This window comes from Tauraco erythrolophus (assembly GCF_009769465.1).
Source record: "Tauraco erythrolophus isolate bTauEry1 chromosome 30 unlocalized genomic scaffold, bTauEry1.pri scaffold_44_arrow_ctg1, whole genome shotgun sequence".
NCBI classification, from domain to species: Eukaryota; Metazoa; Chordata; class Aves; order Musophagiformes; family Musophagidae; genus Tauraco; species Tauraco erythrolophus.
This window is the reverse complement of record NW_028238561.1, coordinates 42,220-57,601: the sequence shown is the minus strand read 5'-3', so window position 1 is coordinate 57,601 and position 15,382 is coordinate 42,220. Positions and strand designations below refer to the sequence as shown.

Here is a 15,382-nt window from a genome sequence, read left to right as displayed (position 1 = left end):
CTGCCCCTCCATCCCCGCCCCGGGCCGGGGGGGGGTCTCCGGGGCGGGGGCGGGGCCGGGGCGGGGGGAGCCGGCGGCCCCTCCCGGGAGGCCGGTCCCTCCGTTGCTTTTAAGCCCCGTGCTCGGGCTGCCCGGCGAGCGCGAGGGAGGGTGGCACGGGCACCGGGTCGGGGCACCGGGTCGGGGTCCGGGTCGGGGTCCGGCCCCCGCCCCGCGATGCCGCCGCTGCCCGCCTGGCTCTGCCTGGCCGCGCTGCTGCTGCCGCTGCCCCGGCCCGCCCTGGCAGCTGCCCGTCCCTGTCCCCGCTCCTGCCGCTGCCCCCGGCCCGGTGCCCTGCTCTGCTGGGAGCCTGGCACCGTGGGCAGCCTGGCACGGCTGCTGGGGACCGGCGGCTTTACCGACGTGTGAGTGGGGCTGGGGGTGATGGAGCTCGGGGGTGATGGGGCTGGGGGTGATGGGGCTGAGGGATGCGGTGGTGGGGCTGGGGGACAGGGTGATGGAGCTGAGGGTGATGGAGCTCGAGGAAGGGGGTGATGGGGCTGGGGGATGGAGATGATGGGGCTGGGGGCAATGGGGCTGGGGGTGAGGGACCTTGGGGATGGAGATGATGGGGCTGGGGGTGACGGAGCTCGGGGATGGAGATGATGGGGCTGGGGGGTGATGGAGCTCGAGGGTAGATCGATGGAGCTGGAGGACAGGGTGATGTGATTGGGGGACGGTGATGATGGGGATGATGGGCTGAGGGTAATGGAGCTCAGAGATGGGGATGATGAAGCTGGGGGTGATGGGGGTGATGAGGGTGATGGGGCTGGGGCTGATGGTGCTCGAGGATGGAGCGATGGAGCTGGGGAATGGTGGTGATGGGCTGAGAGTGATGGAGCTCAGGGTGGGGTGATGGGGTGGGATGATGGGGCTGGGGGTGACGGAGCTCACCGACCAGGCGGATGGGCTGGAATGATGGGGCTGAGGGAGAGGGTGGTGGGACTGGGTGTGCTGGTGCTCAGGGACGGAGCGATGGGGCTGGTGGTGATGGAGCTGGGGGGGATGGTGATGACGGGAGTGATGGGCTGAGGGTGATGGAGTTCGGGAATGGGGATGATGGAGCTGGGGGTGATGGAGCTGAGGGTGTGGTGGTGGAGCTGGATGCTGGGGGGGGGCACCCCCGAATTTACTGGTTTGGGAACTCTCCTCTTGTTCGTCCCTCTGCTCCACGATGCACGGTGGGGTGAGGAGGGTGCTGGGGTGGGGTGCTGGGTGATAACAGGGTGCCTGGACTTCTGGTCCTCCCCCCACCACAGCCCTGGCTGTGCCGCATTGTCGGGGGCTGGCTGTGGTGTGTCTCCGTGCCTCAGTTTCCCCCCGTGTGCTGGGGGCTGCGGCGCCGCAGGGCACTGCCAGCTCTTTGTTCTGGCAGCGTGGGGTGGGAGGTGGCGGGGATGGCGGGCCCCTGAGAGACCCCCCCGTCCCTACATCCTCATCTGTGGAGGTGGCGGTAGGGACCCTCCCCACAGATAGGGGTCAGCGGAACCAAAACCCCCTGGGTGCTGGTCTGAATCCTCAATGAACCCCTGAAAATTTGGGGTTCACAGGAGCAGCCCCTGGGGGGGGCAGGTGGGAGAACCCCACACCCACTCCCCAGGGGCCTTTCCTTTGCCCCCTACCTGGGGAGAAGGGGAGGGGGGGACAGTCGGTGCCCCCCATCCATCGCAGGACACCGTGGGGGCCTACGGGGCAGAGGGGCTGAGACCCGGCAAACTCATTCTCTGGGTGTGACCGTGGGCTCCGAGCGGTGGCTCAGCCCTGGCACAGGCCGGATGGAGACTCAGCACCAGCAGGATTGCCCCCCACCATCCCCGACCCCCCCCTTCCCAGCTCATCCCTGCCTGCCCAGGGGAAACCGAGGCACAGCGGGGGCAGCTCGGCTCCATCCCTGTCCCCAGCTGGGGGTAGTGCAGGCACAGCCTGGGGAGGGGGACAGCCATGGCCCCACCACTCCTCTCATGCCACACTTTGCCAGCAGCCCCTGGCATGGGGGGTCCTGGGGCTACTCCCCCCCCCGATCCCCCCTCTTTGCTTTCCAGCGTCATCGAGAACCAGCAGACGCTGACGACCTTGACCCGGGCTGACACCAGGATGGTGCGGAACCTCAGGACCCTGTGAGCACCCCGGGCTGGGGTCCCCACTCAGGGAGATGGGGAGGGGGGCTGGTGGGTGAGGGGTCCTGCTGCGGGGAGGTGAAGGGGGGTGCTGGCAGGATGGGGATTCAGGGGTCCCCAGTGCGGATGCTGAGCCCTTCCCTCCCCCAGCACCATCTCCAGCTCCGGGCTGCAGCACGTCTCTGCCGACGCCTTCCTGGACACCCCCAGGCTGAGCCATGTGTGAGTATCCACCCCCCCCCCAAAAAAAAATCCATCCCTCAACCAATTTTGGGGTTCAGATCCCCCCATCCCTATGGGTGCTCGACCCTGGTGCAGGGTGACTGGTCCCAGCACCCGAGTGGGATTGATGGTGTCCCGCTGCCCGTTGCTGTGCCGGGGGGGCCGCGGGGGGCTCTGCCGCTGAGCCAGAGACCGTCGATGTGCTGCCCTGGGGCAGGGGGGGACCCCGGACACCGAGGGGGGGACTCTGTCCTGGGGTGCACGGGGCTCCCCTCTTGCAGGGAGGTGGCTGAAGGCGGGTGGCACCTTGGCAGAGGTGGTTTCGCTTGGCACCTGGGGGCACGGCGTGACAGTGGTGCTGCCCCGTGCTCCCACACCCCCTTCGGGGGGGGGTGCCACAGGACGGGGGGGCCGTGGTGGCGGGGGGTGGGAGGTGGCTGATGGGGTCCGGCCCCGCAGGAATCTCTCCTCCAACGCACTGCACAGCCTGTCCTGGAAGACCTTCCAGCATCTGCCCCTGCAAGAGCTGTGAGTGATGGGGGGGGGGGAGGTGGGTCACCCCCAAAGTGATGCAGGGGCAGGGCCAGGGCTGGGGGCACAGCAGGGTGGCGGTGGGAACGGGGGGCACCTGGCGCCTGGCCCTGGGTGCAGCCAGGCTGGGTGCAGGATGGGTGCTGCCGGGGTGGGCGATGCCAACATCCACGTTGGGGACATCCATGCTCATCCGTGCCCTGGGAGCCACCGTGGCCCCTCGGAGTCCTCATCCTCTTCCTTGTCCCGTCTCAGCATCCTGGTGGGAAACCCCTTCAACTGCTCCTGCGGTTTGCGCTGGCTCCAGCTCTGGCAGAACGGCAGCCGGGCCGAGCTGGGCAACCAGTCGCTGGGCTGCTGGGAGGGCAGCGTCCTGGTCCCGCTGGGCAACCAACCCCTCGGCGCCTGCGGTACGTGCCAGGGGACCCCGCCGGCTTTGGGTGCTGGGTGGCACCCCTCCGATCCCGAGCCGCTCGGCTGGAGATGGTGGGGGAGGACGTGGTCCCCACCGTTCACCCCTGGCTCCTCGGCAGAGCCCCCGAGCGTCCGCATCGAGCACCCCGAGACGGTGCTGTGCCAAGGGGACAGCGTCAACCTCACCTGCCGCATCGCCGCCGAGCCGCCGGCCGCCGCGGAGTGGGTGCTCCCCGAGCTGGGACCCGAGGTGCCCATCGTCACCAAGGCAAGACCTTCCTGGCAGCACCGTCACCGCCGCGGCATCCTCTGGCTGGTGCTGGGCGGGGGGGGATGCAGGAGCTGGCGCAGCTCTGGGTGTGGGGGGGCTGTTTGTTGACCCCACCCCTGCTCCTGGTGCTCCCTGTAGCTCTCAGCCTGGGAGATCATCCTGGAGATCACCAACGTCTCGTCCCACCTCAACCACAAAGAGCTGACGTGCCGGGCGGAGAACGCGGTGGGGCCGGCGGAGGACAGCGTGACGCTGAATGTCACCTGTGAGCAGCTCGGAGGGGACATGGGGGGGGTGTCTGGGTGAGGGGGGGTCCGGCTGGGGGGGACCCACCCACCTCTGTCTCCCCCAGTCCCCCCCGTGATCCTGCTCCTGCACGAAGCCATCCCGCAGCACTTCTGGTGCATCCCCTTCTCGGTGGATGCCAACCCCGCGCCCACCATCCGGTGGCTTTTCAACGGCACCGCCTTGGCGGAGGGGCCCTACATCCACACCCGCATCGTGGAGTACGAGCACAATTCCACCGTCCTCCACGGCTGCCTCCAGCTCAACCGGCCCACGCACGTCAACAACGGCAACTACACCCTCCTGGTGCGGAACCCGCTGGGCACCGCCAGCCGCAGCGTCCAGGGGCGGTTCATGGAAAACCCCTTCAGCTTCAGCCCCGAGGAGCCCATTCCCGGTAAGCGCCAGTAAAACCACCCCGGTCTCGGCGGAGGAGCTGGGGAATGGGTTGTGTTCGGCTCTGCCCGCTGGTTCCCAGCAAGCGCCGCTGTGCCTCAGTTTCCCCAGGGGTGGAAGCGGAGGGGGAGGATGGGATGCTCCGGCCTGGGGAATAACGGCTGTTTCTCCTTTCTCTCTCCCTTTGGGCTGCACCAGTGTCTCTGTCTCCACTGGGTGAGTGACCAGTTCCTGCCCCAGCCCCCCCCACCCCAAAACTCTGCATCCCACCCTGCTCCAGGGCAGATCCTGGGGGTTTCCCACACTAGAGCAGATCCTGGAGTCCCCCCCACCAGGGTAGATCCTGGGAGTCCCCCCACCCCTTGCCGGGACCCCTCCAGGGGATGGGGACCCCCTGCCCCCCCATGCTCACCCCCCCCCGCACCCTTCTCACCCCCCCAGGCACCAGGAACAGCTCGCTGGAGGGGCCCGTGGAGACGACGGACGAGCACACGTTCGGGGTGAGGGGGTGCTCCGTGGTTTGGGATGGGGGGGGGACACTCGGAGACCCACGAGAGGGTGGGGACAAATCCTTAGGGGACAGTGAACCAGAGCCAAGCGGGATGGGGGAGTGCGATGAGGATGGAGGCCGGAATGCTGATGCCTCAGTTTCCCCTGCGGCAGCTCCTGGGGCTTGGGGCCAGCTCAGCGTGTCCCCCCCCCCAAGAGCTGGCGGGCCCCCGTCCTTGCCATCCCCAGGTCCCGGTGGCCGTGGCGCTGGCCGTGTCCGCCTGCCTCTTCCTCTCCGTCATGCTCCTCGTGCTCAACAAGTGCGGGCGCCGGTCCAAGTTCGGCATCAACCGTGAGTCCCCCCCCCATCACCTTGCTCGGCACCACGGGGGGGGCCGAGCCGCGGCACCGGGACCCCCCAGTTCCCGTATCCGTGGGGCTGTACCAGGTCCCCGTGTCAGGACGTGGCTGCAGGGTGATGGTCCCTGAGGGGGACCATGGGTGGGGGGGCTGGTGGAGGGGTGCTGGTGTCCCGTCCCCCCCCCGCAGCACGGGCAGCAGCTGCTAATTCACTCCTGGAATGGATTCAGCCTCTAAATGGGTTTGATCCGGCTGCCGGGCCCCCGGGGGCCGGCTGGGGCCGGGGGGGGGGGATGCTCGGCAGAGCCTGGCACTGGCTGTACCGGCTGGGGGGGGCCACGGGACCCCCCCCTCCTGATGGCCTTGGCCTTGTCCCCGCAAGGCTCGACGGTGCTGGCCCAAGAGGACGACCTGGCCATGTCGCTGCACTTCATGAACCTGGGGAGCAGCCCCCCCTCGTCGGCCGAGAGCAAGCTGGGGGGGCTCAAGAACTTCATCGAGAACCCCCAGTACTTCTGCGATGCCTGTAAGGGCTGGGGGGGGGGGACGAGGACATGGTCCCCCAGCATCCTCCCGTGCACCCATTCTCGGTGTGGGGTGCTGATGGGTGGGGGTCCCCCCCGAGGTGTTCACCGTGGGTGGGGGGGGATGTGACTGTGGTGCCTGAGCATCCCCCCACGCACCCGTCGCTGGTGAGGGTACTGATGGGTGGGGGTCCCTCCCAGGTGTTCACCATGTGTGGGGGGGACTTGACCTTGATCCCGAGCACCCTCCCATGCACCCATCATCCCACATGGGGTACTGATGGGTGGGGGTTCCCCCCCAGGAGCTCACCATGAGCGTGGGGGGGACTTGACCACGGTCCTGAGCATCCTCCCATGGACCCATCTCCGGAGCGGGATACTGATGGGTGGGGGTCCCCCCAGCTGTGCATCACGTGCAGGGGGGGGACGTGAATTGTGGTCCTCAAGCATCCTCCCACGCACCCATCCTTGGCGCAGGGTGCTGCTGGGTGGGGGGCCCCCCCCAGGAGCTCACCGTGAGCATGGAGGGGTCTTGAGCATCCTCCCATGGACCCACCTATGGGGTGGGGTGTTGATGGGTGGGGGTCCCCCCCCCCAGGCGTGCACCACGTGCAGCGGCAGGACATCGTGCTGAAGTGGGAACTGGGCGAAGGCGCCTTCGGGAAGGTTTTCCTGGCCGAGTGCTCCAACCTGCTCCCAGAGCAGGAGAAGATGCTGGTGGCCGTGAAGGTGAGGAGGAGGCAGGGGATGATGCCGAGGTGGGGAAGGGGTGGGAGGGGGGGGGGATCAGTGGTGGAAGGGGGGGTGTCAGTGGTGACCCCCACGTGCCGGACAGGCCTTGAAGGAGGTGACGGAGAGCACCCGCTTGGATTTCCACCGCGAAGCCGAGCTGCTGACGGTGCTGCAGCACGAGCACATCGTCAAGTTCTACGGCGTGTGCACCCAGGGCGAACCCCTCCTCATGGTCTTCGAGTACATGAAACACGGGGACCTCAACCGCTTCCTCAGGTGGGCTTGGGGCTGGGGGGGGGGGGGTGTGGGTCCCATCCCGTCCCATCCACGGCCCCCCCCGCCGTGCGCCGCTCCATCAGCAGAGCCGGCGCTGCCCGCTAATGCAGCCCTCCTTGCAATATTGATTAGATTAACTGTCTGGGAGGCTCGAACAGCGAGCGATCGGCCATCAGCCGCGCCGCGCACAGCCTCTTCGATTGCCCCCCCAGGTATTGCTGCCAGACGGGGGGGGGGAGGTTGCCAGAGGCAGCGCTTTAGTGGCCGCGCGAGGAGCTCTGAGACGTGGCTTTTATGATTATTGTTATGGGAGTTGGCATTAATGGTTCTGCCGAGCAGAACCTTCCCCCCCCCTACCCCCCTCCCGTGGCCCCATCCCCCTTTCTCCGACCGCCGCGGCGCGTGTCAGCCGCGCTCGGCGTCAAGAGGCCGAGGGGTTTTGGGGGGGGGGGTGTTGGCCCCCGGCCTGCGTGGCATGGGTGGCTTGGCACGCGGCGGCGGGCTTTCACGCCCGGCTGGGTGGCCTCTGGCACGCAGCCGTGGCCGTGGGCCACGCGTGTGCACACGCGTGTGTGCCCTTCCCGTGTGTGCGTGGATGGATGTGCGTGCCATTCCCTGGCGGGCGTGCACACGTATGCGTGCCTTTGTCCTGTGTGTGCACGTGTGTGTGCACACGTGTGTGCACATCCTTCCCTGGCATGCAGGCACACATGTGCGTGCCTTTCCCTGGCATCTGTGCACCCGCATGCATGCACTTCCCATGTGTGCATGTATGTGCAGGGCCTTCCCTGGCATCTGTGCACACGTGTGCATGCACTTCCCACGTGTGCATGTACACTCGTGCCCTTCCCTGGCATCTGTGCACACGTGTGCATGCACTTCCCACGTGTGCATGTACACTCGTGCCCTTCCCTGGCATCTGTGCACACGTGTGCATGCACTTCCCATGTGTGCATGTACACTTGTGCCCTTCCCTGGCATCTGTGCACACGTGTGCATGCACTTCCCACGTGTACATGCATGGCCTTCCCTGGCATGTGTGCACATGCATGCCTTTGCCCTGTGCCCACACATACGTGTGCACACCTTTCCCCTGTGTGCGTGCACACATATGTGCACACTTTTGCCCTGCGTGCATGCACACACATATGTGCACCCTTCCCTGGCACGCACGCATAAAAGTGCCCACTTTTCCCCTACGTGTGCCCACACACGTGCACACCCTTCCCTGGCACGCGTGCACACCTTTTCCCTGTGCATGTGCACGCCCTTCCCCTGTGTGCGTGCACACGAGTGCACGCCTTTCCCTTGTGTATGCACACACATATGCACGACTTTCCCTGGTGCGTGTGCACACTTGTGCACGCCCTTTCCCTGGATGCATGCACACAAGTGCACCCCCTTCCCTTGTGCATGCACACACATGTGCACACCCTTCCCTAGCATGTGTGCACGTACGTGCATGCACTTCCCCTGTGTGTATGCACACGTGTGCACACCCTTTCCTGGCACACGTGCACACGTGTGCACACCCTTTCCTGGCGTGCATGCACACAAGTGCATGCCTTTCCCTTGCGCCTGCACACTTATGCACGCCCTTCCTCTGTGTGCATGCACACGTGTGCACCCCCTTTCCCTTGTGCATGCACACACGTGCACCCCCTTTCCCTTGTGCATGCACACACGTGCACTTCCAGCCCTGGCACGCATGCACACGCGTGCACCCCCTTCCCCAGCACACACGTGCATCCTTCCTGCCACGCGCGCACCCTCACACGTACCTACACCCTGCTCCACCCCACCCTCACTCATCGCCCGCTCCGAGCACCCCCATGTCCCCCCCCTCCCCGTTATCCCGGCAGGTCCCACGGCCCCGATGCCAAGATCCTGGAGCAGGGGCAGGCGCAGGCGCGGGGGCAGCTCTCGCTGGGCCACATGCTGCAGATCGCCACGCAGATCGCGTCGGGCATGGTCTACCTCGCCTCCCTCCACTTCGTCCACCGCGACCTGGCCACCCGCAACTGCCTGGTGGGCCACGACCTGCTGGTGAAGATCGGTGACTTCGGCATGTCCCGGGATATCTACAGCACCGATTATTACCGGGTGAGCCGCGGGGGGGGGGTGCCCCCTCCATCCCGGGTGGGTTGGGGGGGCTCACGCTTAATTTTCCGTCTTTGCTGCCTCCCGACCCGCCTCCATCCGTATTTAATCATAGAACTATAAAATAATTGGAGTTGGAAGGGACAATTAAAGGTTGCCTGGTCCAACTCCCCCCCCCCGCCATGGGTAGGGACACTTTCCCTTGGATCAGGCTGCTCAGAGCCTTGGCCAACTTGACCTTGAACTCTTCCAGGGTTGGGGCATCAACCCCCTCCCTGGGCAACCTGGGCCACCATCTCACCACCCTCAATATAAAAAATTTCTGCTTTCTACCTCATCCGAGGGGCTTAATAAGCAGGGTTAAGGCTGGGGAGATCAATGGGAGGGGTCCCTGCCCTGCTGATGCCCCTGCCGTGGGCAGGTGGGGGGCAGGACCATGCTGCCCATCCGTTGGATGCCCCCCGAGAGCATCCTGTACCGCAAATTCACCACCGAGAGCGATATCTGGAGCTTCGGCGTGGTGCTCTGGGAGATCTTCACCTACGGGAAGCAGCCCTGGTACCAGCTCTCCAACACCGAGGTGAGGATGAGGATGGGACCAGACCCCCCCCTGCCGTGCCGGGCATGACCTGGGGTGGGGGTCCACCCTCTCCGTCCCCCGTTCCCGCAGGCCATCGAGTGCATCACGCAAGGGCGGGAGCTGGAACGGCCCCGCACGTGTCCCACCGAGGTCTACGCCGTCATGCGGAGCTGTTGGCACCGGGAGCCTCAGCAGCGTCGCCCCATCAAGGAGATCCACGGCCGCCTCCAGGCCCTCGCCAAGACCCCCCCCATCTACCTGGACATCCTGGGCTGAGCGGGGACCCCCACCCACCTTCCCTTGCCCGCCGCCCCCCTGCTCTCCCCGCTACATGGGAGCATGACTCACCCTGCCAGGCCAGGTGGGGTGGGGGGGTCTGGGTCATCTACCCCCCATACCCAACGGACCCCCCCCAACCCCGAACTGATGCCCTGATGGGGAGGGGAGAGGGCTGAAACCTTATTTATAGTGGAAAATTCCAGCCCACCCCCTTGGGGGGCTGTAGGGATGGGCTGGGGGGCCCCCCGAGGCTGTGCTCCCTCCAAGGATGTGCCCCCCCAGCGTTGTGGCCGTGCCCCCCAGCTCCTTGGCATTACCCCGGGGTGGGGGCACTTGGCTGACGTGTGTTGGCTCCGGGGGGACACAGAGCTGAGACCCCCCCCAACACTGGGTCCATGGCGATGTGGGAGCCGGGGGGGTGGACTGGGGGGCACCCCATGGCTTGGCTGCTCCTTCGCCCCCGTGGCGGTTGCCGGTTGGGGGGGATGCCCCGCGCTCGCCCGCTCTGCAGTGAAACCCATCTACAATAAAACTTGTCTGTCTGTGCCCCCACGCTGGGACCCACCGCCTCAGGGGTGTCCATGGGGGGGCCGGAGGGCTTTTGGGGAGAAAAAAGGCGTTTTGGGGAGTTGGAGGGGATGTGCTGGGGGATGACGGTGGGGTACAGGGCCCACGTCCCCCCAGCCCACGAAGGACTTTTTTTGGCTGTGCCATGAGGACCACACGGGGATGCTGGTGCCATACCCCAACCCGGACCCCCGGGTGCCCTCGCCAAGGGGTCCTGGGGGGGCGAAACGAGACTTTGCAGCACAAAGCCACCCCCTCACCCCCCCCACCATTCAAAGAACGAAGCCTTCCCCTCCCCACACCCCCTCACCGCAGCCGGGGCGGGTGGGGGGGGGGTTGGTTATCGCATGGCCCGTAGCGTCCACTCCATCATCCTTCCCCGGGCGCTCCGGCCGCCCTTGGTAATGGTCGAGACCTGGATCTGACCGTAATGGAGCTCAATTGATTTCATCTGGCTAATTAGGCAGCGCAGGCAGGGCCCTGGCAGCTCCTTTGTTACCCACCGTGACCCCAGATAAGCGGGAGGAAAGCTGGGTCGCAGGGGAAACTGAGGCACGGTGGGATGGGTCGGGAGGGAGGGTCTGTGGCGGATGCCGAGGGGCTCAGCGCCAACGCAGCTGTGCTGGTAACCAGGGTTGGATGTGGCATGCCCGGAGCTGGAGGAAACTGGGGTGTTCCCAGCGCGCCCCACGATTCCCAGCCCCAAAATCCCGCAGCGGGGCCGGATCCAGCCCCGGGGCTCCGCTCCCTCCGTCTGCCCCCGAATCTTTCCCAAAGGTCCAGGCTCAGGACGTGGACAGGATTGGGCCCCCCTCGAGCACAGAACCGCCCCCCCCCCTTCCTTGGGGTCTCTCGACTCGCCGCCCGCGCTGATTTATGACCTTTTTTCCCTCTTATTTAATTTGAGGAAGGAACAAGATTATGGCCTTGAGCTTTTCCAGCCCCGCGCCGCAGATTGCCGCAGACCAACGCCCCAAAAGGGACAGCGCGCTGCGGTGACACCCCCCCCGCACCCCTCCACCGCTCCAAGCAGGGTGGGCTACCCCACCACCGTGCCTCAGTTTCCCCCATGGGGCAACAGCGCCTCGGTTTCCCCCCTTGGAGGGGCTGGCTGTGCCTCAGTTTCCCCCCTTAGGGTGGTCAGGGAAGGGTTAAGCCCCCCCCAGCCCCTCTCCCTGTAGGTTTCAGCCCTGATTGATTTTATCCCCCCCCCCTTCTCTGCTGCCACAGTTTCTCCATTTCACCCGCTCCGGGGGGAGCGGTAATGGACTCTGGCAATGAGGTAATTAACGGCTCCGCTCCCCCCCCCCTCAGAGCCCCCGCCCCAGCGGCACCGTGGCCTGGCCCCGTTAATGAGGGTTAATGAGGGTTTTGGGGGGGGGGTCGGGGGGGTCTCGGGCCCGATTCTGCCTCAGCGCAGCTACAAGGAGCCGCTAATGGTCCGTGGCCGCATCCTGCACGGGGGGGTCCCACCCATCCCGCTCCCCGATGGGGGCTTGGACCCCGGGGGGGCTGACTCTGCTCGCCCCCCCCCCCAAATCAGCCCCCCCTGGTTCCCCTTTAAGGGGACCAGCTGTGTGTTTTGGGGTTCTTCCCCCCCCAAGGATGGGGTGGACGGTTTGGGGGGACACCGGGGCTGGGGTTGGGGGGGCGCTGAGCGCTGGCCGGACCCCGCGCAGCCCCCAGCCTCCCCTAAGTGCACTTGGAGGTCCCAGTGTCCCCCCCCCCGGCACCGGGGGTCTCGGGGGGGCTGCAAAGGCATCTCGGCGCAGACGTGTCCCCGAGCAATGTTTTTCCATCACCCTGGGGACACTTCGGGGTGGGGGGGCACTTCCACAGGGGGTCCCCACCCCAATGTCCCCAACCTGGGACCCCCCCCGTGCCCGCAGCACCCCCCCCACCCCCAACCCCGGCCTCGGTGCCCAGCGCTGCTCCGGGGAGCACCATTTCGGGGGTGGCCACCGCGGACCCCCGCGGGGGAAAGGGGCGGGGGGGGTTGATCCTAATGGAGCCCCGGGATGGGGGGGTGCTGGGGGGGGCGCAGCTGAGCCACCCTGGGACGTGCAAATCGTTCGGAGTGATTCGAGCTATTACGGTAACGAGGGGAGGCAATTAGCGGCGCCTTGACAGCACTTGAGGGCGGCTAATGGGGGGGGGGGGGGGCTGAGCTGGGGGGGGGACACACACGTGTGGTGCTGAGCTGCCCGGCCGGGGGTTCCGGGATGGGATGGGGTGACACGTGGCTGGGGATCCCAGGATGTGGGTGGGATGGATGGTTGGGGATGTCAGATATAGGGGTGATGGATGGGTGGGGATACTGGGATATAGGAGTGATGGATGGCTGGGAATACTGGGATATGGGATGAGGGATGGGTGGGGATACTGGGATATAGGGGTGATAGATGGCTAGGGATACTGGGATATGGGGTGATGGATGGCTGGGAATACTGAGATATGGGGTGAGGGATGGCTGGGAATACTGGGATACGGGGTGAGGGATCCTGGGATATAGGGATGATGGATAGCTGGGGATACAGGGATATAGGGGTGATGGATGGCTGGGGATACTGGGATATGGGGCCGACGGATGGCTGGGGATACTGGGATATGGGGCCGACGGATGGCTGAGGATCCCGGGATATGGCAGTGACAGATGGATGGGGATCCCAGGATGTGGGGGTGATGGAGGTTGGGGATCCCAGGATGTGGGGATGAAGAGGAATCACGTGCCCAGGGATCCCGCGATGTAGGGACAACGTGTGTCCGGGATGCCAAGTGCAAGGACATGTGCCCAGGACACCGGTATGACGCGTGCCCGGGATGCTGGGCACTGGGCCCAGGCTCTGCACTGCCACCGGACGCTGCAGTTAAGCCGAAGGACCCCCCTGTCCCCGCTGCCCCTCGGCACGAGAGCAGCAGCCCCTCGGCCGGGGGTCCTATCCCGCTCACCCTGGCTCTGCGGGACACCCCGGATTGAGACCTGCTCCCATGGGTGCCAGCGCCGCGTGGAGTCCTCCGGGGAGAAGAAGCTGGCGGTGGGCACGGGGTCCTTGATGGTGCCACCATCTCCATCCGTTCCCGCGCAGAGTCCCGCTGCCACCAGCTGCTGAGGGGGTCGTGGGTCCCCGCAGACCCCTCAGGGGACTGGGACACCCTCCAGCGCCGGGATCCGGCCACGGCGCTGCGCCGGGACCTCCCCCCAGACCCTCATCCCACCCAGCGCCGTGTGCGAGCGGCCCCGGCGATGTTGTTGTTCCAAAACCCGCTGGTTTCTGGCCAGAAAAAGGGGAAAAAAAGAGAAAAAAAAACCCACAAAAAAGCCAACCCACCCAAAAGGGTTTTTTTTTATTTTTTTCCCTTTTCCGTAGTTGTCTCCGCGTCCAAACTTCCTGAGAGCGGCTCCGGCCCTCCCTCCGCTTCCGACGGCCGCTCTGTGCCGTCCCGGCCGGCCGAGCCCGCGTGGGGCACCCCGACCCCCCATCCTGCCCGCCGCCGCGGCCCCCGCCCAGGTGGGTGTCACCAGCCCCGCTCCGGGGCACCCCGAGTCCTGGGAGTGGGTTTGGGGGGGTCTGGGAATGTCGTGCCGGGGTGACGCCGGAGGGGACGGGCACCAGCGCCGTGGCGGGGGGCTCGGGGATGTTGCTGGTTACCGCGACCGTGGTGGGGGGGCACGGATGGGGTGTGGGATGGCGCTGTGAGACCTCGTTGCTGACCCTGACCTTGACCCTGACCCTGACCTTAACCTTCAGCCTCGCCCCCCCCTCACCCAGCCCCATCCCTGCGGCTTCGCAGCCCCCGGAGGAAACGCGTCAGGAAGCGCCGGGGACAGAGATAGTGGCTCCGGGGGGGGGGTCACCCCTGTGTCCCCCACGGGGATGGGGCAGAGCCGGTCCCTGGTCCCCTGCCCCCCCGCCCAGCCCCCCCTCCCCATTCTGTGCCTGTCACTGGTGGGCGATGCTCCCCATCCCACTCGGGGGGTGCTCAGGGGCACCCATGGGGTGGGGAGTGCCGGCTTTTTTTTTGGGGGGGGGTCTCTTGCAGCTATGGTGATGTTGGGGGGGCTCTTCCCCGTGGCCAGGCCCCCCAGTGAGGAGGCGCTGGGACGTGCCGGCGTGTTTTGGTGACTCCTCACTTTTCCTGCCGGCATCTCCCAGCGGTTCCTGTTGTTCGCAGCAGCCCTGGGACCCCCCCCCCAGCCCCCCCCCATTGCTGGAGCCAGGGGGTGGGGCTGGCGGTGGGGCTGCAGGGAGGGTTCGGGGGGGTCCTCCCAGTATTGCCCCCCGGGAGGGTCCAGAGGAGGGAATTTCGCCTACGGATGAGCAATTAATTCCTCCCTGCCGAGAGCCAAAGGGAAATGGGGGGAAATTGTCCCACTAAATGGTTTTTCCACCCAAAACCGGCTGCTCTGGGACGAGGAGGGGGTCGCTCCATCCTCACGCCCCCTTATTTGCCCCCAAACCGCAGCATGGGCCTCGGTGAGGGGGAGGATGGACTCGGGGGGCTCAGGGGGGGGGACAGCACCTTTGGGGTGTCCCGTGGCCGGAGCGGCACGGAAACCACCGTAAATCCAGCTGTGCCGACCAGGAAACCTCTGTTTCCTCCTCCGGCACGCGGGTGTTCGGCCATAAAACACGCGGCCGCGGTAAACACGGCACCGCGGGCTCGGGGGGGTTCACCACGTCCCCCCCCGCCCCGGCCCCCCAGGCTGGCGGTGAGCCCAGAGCCGCCCCGGCAAAGCCGGACTCTCGGCGGGTTGAGCAAGAAGCCGACGGATCCAGGAAACGCAACTGGGAATAAACAGGGAACGGGTTGAAACGGGGCCACGCGGCGCCGTGCCAGGGCTGGGAGCCGCTGTGCCGAACTCCACCCCGGCACCCCACGGACCCCCCCATGGCAGCATCCCGCACCGGGATGGGGTGCGGCGGGAGAGGGCACGGTGATGCCAGGATGAAGCCCCCTGGAATGTCTCGGGATGCCCAGGAAAGGGCCACCCAGGCTGCGGTGCGGCCGTGCCTCAGTTTCCCCTTGGCACAAGCCGGTGCCGGGAGAGCGGCGGGGGCCGGGGTTGGGGGTGTGGAGGAATGCGAAGCCAGGTCCATGGGGAGGCCGGATCGTGATCCGAAGCCGGGGGCGGTGGGTGGGGAGCGGGGAGCGGGATGGGGGGGGGCGACGCCGGCTCCCCGCCATCTCCCCGCGCAGG

General features: G+C 66.6%; 1 protein-coding gene across 1 annotated transcript; it reads left to right on the top strand.

Moving 5' to 3' along the window:
* The first annotated feature begins 760 nt into the window (after positions 1 to 760).
* Positions 761 to 9,612, top strand: NTRK1 (neurotrophic receptor tyrosine kinase 1). Its single transcript, XM_086630332.1, has 17 exons — positions 761 to 891; positions 2,082 to 2,156; positions 2,307 to 2,378; positions 2,838 to 2,906; positions 3,165 to 3,319; positions 3,443 to 3,591; positions 3,733 to 3,859; positions 3,947 to 4,276; positions 4,474 to 4,491; positions 4,717 to 4,775; positions 5,014 to 5,116; positions 5,507 to 5,650; positions 6,247 to 6,377; positions 6,484 to 6,656; positions 8,519 to 8,759; positions 9,178 to 9,336; positions 9,427 to 9,612. The coding sequence occupies exons 1-17, from the start codon at positions 761 to 763 to the stop codon at positions 9,610 to 9,612; spliced, it is 2,322 nt and encodes a 773-aa protein (XP_086486458.1).
* Positions 9,613 to 15,382: the final 5,770 nt, after the last annotated feature.